Here is a 6000-nt window from a genome sequence, read left to right on the forward strand (position 1 = left end):
GGTAAGTGCTGATTCCTTGATTTCTCTCCTTTGGATACGACTTTATAATGTTCCTGTTAATCTGACTCATTTAAAGTGTGTGTGTGTGTGTGTGTATGTGTGTGTGTGTGTGTGTGTGTGTGCTGCTGAGTGTCTGTCTAACATTGTCAGTCTCTTGCAGATCGTCAGTAGCCTTCTGCCACAGTGCCGCTCCTCGTTCCCTCCCCACAGCTGAGGGTTTGAGCCTCCTCGGCTTCTTTTACAGGTAAAACTCACAGTCACACAAACCACCTGCAGACTCTAGGGGCAGATTTCACCGTCTGCCCTCCCTAAATATCCCCCCTTAGGCAAGTTGTCCCATTTTACTCCAATAATAGAACACATTCACCCAGATTTTAAAGATAATGAGTCTCAGGCCAGTTTAGTGCTGACATGTTGGAAGGGTTTCCTTTTCTGTTGAAAAGTCTAAAGGCAAAATATGATATACTATAGTTTTGTATTATTAGACAAAGGTTTAGAAGTTAACGGCTTTCAGTGTCCAAAAGTCGGGCTGAGTTTCTGCACACTGAAACAAACTAGTTCCAGGACCTTGAAAAAACAGTGAGAAAAAGATCTGATTTTTTTAATGGATATTTGTTGTGAACAAAGCGAACCAAAGAGCGTCCTTGACAGATGTTCCTTTTTAAGTTTGTGCCCAAAGTTAACTGGCTGCCTTAAATCTACTTGTTCCATTCTAGTCCAGTTGGTGGCGGTAATGCACCTTTAAGCTGGCCTTTCCAGCTTCCAGTTAGCAGTAGAAGATGAGATCGTGTCCCCTCTGATTGCAAGCTAGCCAAGATTTTTGTATCTGTAATTTACATCACTTTGTTTACATCAGTAATTTGCACGGTTTTGCAGCCAGGCAAGCGTTGTGCGATTTAATGCTGCATGCGTTTTGCAAACTAAGCTTATAGCTGCTGGTCTTCACAGGACTCCACGCTTCATACTGATGTTCACAATCAGGTCTAATCTTCACAGAAGACTTATAAACACCGAGCAAACTACCAAACAAACAAGACGATTTCAGACATTTAGCTTAAATAATAAAGACAGTAAATTAACAAGTGAAATAACTTAATACTCACCGTGTTCGCCTGGTAGACCAACAGAAAAGCTAAACGACAGACGGGATCAACAAGTTGCCGCTTCCACCCGCCAGCTCTCTCTCTCTGGCGCTGCACGCCTGCACCTCGTCCGCGTGCAGCGTGGTCACATGACCAACAACAAAACTTTATTGACCAGGACGAACGCAACAAAGGAAGTTTCCTAACACTGTAGAATACCTTTGACACAACATAATAACCGAAATAACAGTGAAATTAAATTCTTAAGGACTGCAACAAAGGTTAAATATTACAATAATCATTAAAGAGGAAAAAGATAAGTTTAGAAACTCTCGCCGTTGTCATGGCAACGTGTGAGGTCGGAGCAGCGTCCGCTACAAACCTGATAAGTTGAGCGCAGTGTATTTGGAAGGCACCAAAACGAGCTGAAGTATGTCTGTACTATAAGCCTGGAGTGCTAATAAAAATGCATAAAGTGCAGAGGGATCGTTTCTGGGAATAACTGGGCATATAGGGTGTGGCTTTAGCTCGGTGGTTAAAGCGCACGTCCAATCAGGGTCTCTGTGTTTGACTCCCGAACCTGGCGCCTTGCCCCGTGTCATCCCCACTCTCTTCCCCTGTTTCCAAACTACAAACTGTCCTTTCTGAATAAAGGAATAAAAGGCCAAAAAAATGTATAATGAAAACTGGGAATATAAGAAACATGATAAAGACCCTCACCAAGCAAAAGAGAAGTCCTCCACCACAGTACTCTGTTGGTATCGGCATCACTGTCCCTGTTCTTGGTATTGGCACTGCTATTTCAATGTTTAAATGATGCCCAGCCCTCTCTTACGCTGTCATACATGTTTATGCCCCATCACGTGTATTTTTGTTCCAGTTATAGACAAGCTAGCGACACCGCTCTCTGCCTGTTGGTTCACACTGAAATATCTCTAGTTATTGGATGGATTGCTGTGAAGTTTTGTAGACACATTCATCGTCTCCTCCTGAGGGGATGAAACCACTCCTGTGATTCTCTGACATTTAAAGAGCACAATTATGAGGAGGGGAAGGAACAGGCCGAATACTGCTGATTCCCAGGTGTACTTTTTTAGTGCACATTAGCTAATAAAATAAAACACTTAACTTTACTAAAACAGTGAACATGATAAACATGTCCTCTAAGAACTGTCCCTTGTTAGCATGCTGATGTTAGCGTAGAGCTCAAAGCTCTGCAGAACAGCCTCATAGAGCTGCTAGCATGACTGCGTTCAAGATGTCTACTTAAAGAATACACACTCATGATTCTGCAGAGATGACCAACAGCTGGGGGTAACTTTAGATGCTGTGCACGTCACATGACATTAACAGAGTACCTACTGTAGCTTGCTATACAACTGTTTAGGTAGTTTAACAGCCTGTAAGGTAACTAATGATTCACTCCATGATACTCGTACATGTTCACAAAATGCGCATTATGTTTCGTTAATATGATAAACACACACCTGTAACCCTCAGCAGGAGGCTGTCAGGCATTATTAGAACCACTGAACACCTGCAGTGTGTTTGTCACTGTAGCTCACCCATGCCCTCTGCTTGCTCTCTGCAGCATGTCGACCCTCCTGGATCACCCAGCAGACGCCCACCACGAGTGCCTCCTGTCTGGTCTCCTCAGTCCCCTCTTTGTCCTCAATCCTACCACACCTGACCCCTGACCTCTGTGACACTGTTGACTCTGAAGCCCCTCCCACACAATGCCTCTACAAAGAGTGCCTGGCTCAAACTTTTACATTTCTTTGGAGAAGCAGACTCGCTACTGCCAGCGGAGCCTCATGAACCTACAGACACAGAGCTGCGACATGTGTTCATCATGTAATCATCATTCAGTTTGTTCTGAAGCATCGAATCATGTTCAATCTTATGTTTGTGTCGCACTGTGCTTTTTGTGAGTGTGCGTTCGCTTGTTGTGCATTCCTGTGCATCACAGCAGCAGTATGACACCGTATAAGTATGCTAACCATTGTGTATCTCATGAAGCATGTGCAGCTGTATATGTTGAGGCTTCAATCATTGCTGCTTGTTTTAACTCATATTTAAAGCCTTACACTGCATCTTTGTTGTCTTTACCCTTTTACATGTATCACTTATTCTTCCTCAGAAGTCTCCTGAACGATAAGCACAAACTGAAGCGATGCATTCCAACACGTGTGTGACTGTTAGCATCATATCAAAGCTGCAAAAATCTGACAGCGCATCAAAATTCAACATGTCGTCTTTGTGTGTTGGACGTGTTTGGATGGAACTCCAGACGGCGAGATGACAGTCAGACTCCTCTGAGCTCTTTCTGTCCACACACGCTGGTTCACTGCAGCACTCACTCAACTGCCAACAGCTGAAGCCAACACGACCAGACTGAAAAACAAGCCAGGATCCGGGGAGAAAATTAATATTTAATTATTAATAAAGATGCATCATTGAGCTCGGAGGGATCTTCACCCGTCAGACTCAGATCAGGATTTTTAAGCCCCGATCAGACTCTGACATGTTGATGTTTGCACATTCAGAGCGGTGTACTCACTGCATCACTTCACCACACGACTGAAGTATGAAGGGCTCACATCCTGCAAGTTCACCTGCACAAGGTCCTGAGGGCGCAGATGGAGGCTTTTTGCAGCAATCCTGAACGCTGAAACACCCAAGTCACAATAAAATCAGTGAATTTGTATTTCCATGTTTTCATCAGACTGTGCTGTGCCGTCAGAATGTTTCTGTTGTTTGCTTGATACAAAGAGGAACCTGTGAAGAAGAGATTAATCAGCATTAAAGAGCAATATTGTTGTCAAGTCAGAAATAAAGTACTGATACTCCACTTTGTTTGATCCTGTTTCACTGCAGACCAGTTTGCATGTTACAGAAGTGTTCAAAGATCATCCAAATCTGGATTTTGGAACAAGTTTATAAAGCTGAAGAAGCCTTAGAGACAAACCGCGAGCTCTCATGAAGTCACAGAGATCCTCCAACAACACGACAGATTAGAAGATGAGACATGAGTTATTAAAGCCTGAACTTATGTGAACCACACTGAGAATCTACAGAGAGACTTATGAGCAGAACTTATACGGCTGCAGCGTCAGAAAAATAACTATTTGAACAAAACACACTGGACAGAACCTTACATTTAATTACATTGCACAAGTAGCTGCACTAACATCGCTCCACATTCAAACACAGATCTAAATCCAATAACCTGCAAAGTGAAAGTTTATTTGGAATATGCTACAGAGTCGAGGTTCTGATTCGGCTTCCCCCGGTGGTTCCTGTGTTGAGAGAGGAGGGAGGGGAGGAAGGGGGTTTGGGGGGGAGGGTCTCGAGACCTGAGACAAACAGGAGAGAAGGACTTCAGCAGCCTTATATGTGTATGTACCGGTAATTGCGTTAGGGAGGCACAGGTGTGAGAGCGAACGAGACACAGGTGACAGAGTGAGAGAGGGAGGCGAGGTCCTGTTCCTGAACTCATGTTATAATAACCTCATGTGGTGCAAGAGAAGAGGCTCATAGGATTATAAGCATTTGTAGTTCTTCCCTTAAATATTCAAAGCAACCAGTGACTTCACACTGGAAGACGTTTAACTACAGAGACTGTGGATTAAATTAGCTTTAAGCTAACTCTGGTACAATGACTCAAACAGCAACATACATGTTTAATACTGCACACGGTCCCTTTGCAAATAAGATACAGAAATAAAGAAGCTAACAGAAAGAGAAATCTAGTTTCTGTTTAATAAAGTTACTTTGTGAGAACGTTCAGATAAACAATGCAGCTGGAGACGTGCCACAGAACATGCAGGGCAGCTCACTGCAAAAAGTTCCCTCATGTTCTTCAGTCAGCAACAAAAGAGGAAGAGGAACATCAGGAAACTCTAATGACTCAAACTCTGCTCTGTGTTTAAATCGGATCACATATTGATCTGTGTGTGAGCATGTATCTGTCGAGTTTCAGGAGCTCTGTCTGGATCATTGAACGTTTTCTCTGTAGCTCATAAACTTTATGACACCTTCCACATCCTGAACAAACTTTAACACGTTTTAGAAAATACTCTCTATTCTACTTTACTTACCCTGAACCTACCCTGGTTCTGTTATTGTGTTATATACACCGACCACTAGAGGACGCAATTGCATAAGAATCATTGACTCACTGCAGCAGGTGTCAAGGGGGAGTCCGTACCTGTGCACAGAAGACTTTGCAGCGCTTCCTGTCACTGTCGTCTTTATTTGAGTTTCTTTATTTTAACCCAGAAAAGTGATTTTTATTTATTTATTTTTTACATCAACTGAAGATGAAAGTGTTCTCTTATGGGACGCAAACATTCTACTACTTCTTAAACTATAGAAACGATTTAACCTGAAGTAAATTCAGCTGATATATTTTTATATGTATTTGTTTGTTTGTTTGTTTGTTTGTTTGTTTGACAGGAACAGTGCACAGCTTCTTAGCTACACCAGAGTTAGCTATGAGATCAGCTGCATCTGTAGTCCCTGTGCAGGAAACAAAGAACAATTACAAGTGAAAAGAATAAAAAACACAATAATAGACAGTACTGATTCACTATACAACAACATTTCACAACATTTCACAAGATCACGTGATTCTCGACAGACTTTAATCGGTAGTTGTTCAAAGGTAATCTGATCAGATGAAAGATGTCGGATTGGATCAAACTTTGAAAACAGGTTGTTCAGAAGAAACCGTCTGGATCAAACCTCCAGTTTTTGGACCAAAGTTTCCCAAACCTGCTCAGACGTTTGAACACAAACTGGAGGTTGTTTCCAGATAAAAACTCAAGTCGGATTACCTGAAGCCGTTTTCAAGATTTGATCTAATCCGACATCTTTAATCTGATCAGATGACCTTTGAACAGCCGGGCCCGGATAC

At 42.5% G+C, this 6000-nt stretch overlaps 1 protein-coding gene across 2 annotated transcripts in view; it reads left to right on the forward strand.

Moving 5' to 3' along the window:
* Positions 1 to 3921, forward strand: part of LOC138599363 (protein bicaudal D homolog 1-like) — a 35588-nt gene extending 31667 nt beyond the window's left edge. For both annotated transcript variants that reach the window (XM_069671000.1, XM_069671001.1), the window contains exons 12-13: positions 161 to 244; positions 2674 to 3921. In XM_069671000.1, the coding sequence (XP_069527101.1) occupies positions 161 to 214 (54 nt within the window). In that variant the 3' untranslated portion in view covers positions 215 to 244; positions 2674 to 3921. The remainder of the gene's footprint in view (positions 1 to 160; positions 245 to 2673) is intronic.
* The last annotated feature ends 2079 nt before the right edge of the window (positions 3922 to 6000 follow it).

The sequence above is a fragment of the Semicossyphus pulcher genome, unplaced genomic scaffold (assembly GCF_022749685.1).
Source record: "Semicossyphus pulcher isolate SPU_LCO1_2020_fin unplaced genomic scaffold, fSemPul1.0.p SCAF_20, whole genome shotgun sequence".
Classification (NCBI taxonomy): domain Eukaryota; kingdom Metazoa; phylum Chordata; class Actinopteri; order Labriformes; family Labridae; genus Semicossyphus; species Semicossyphus pulcher.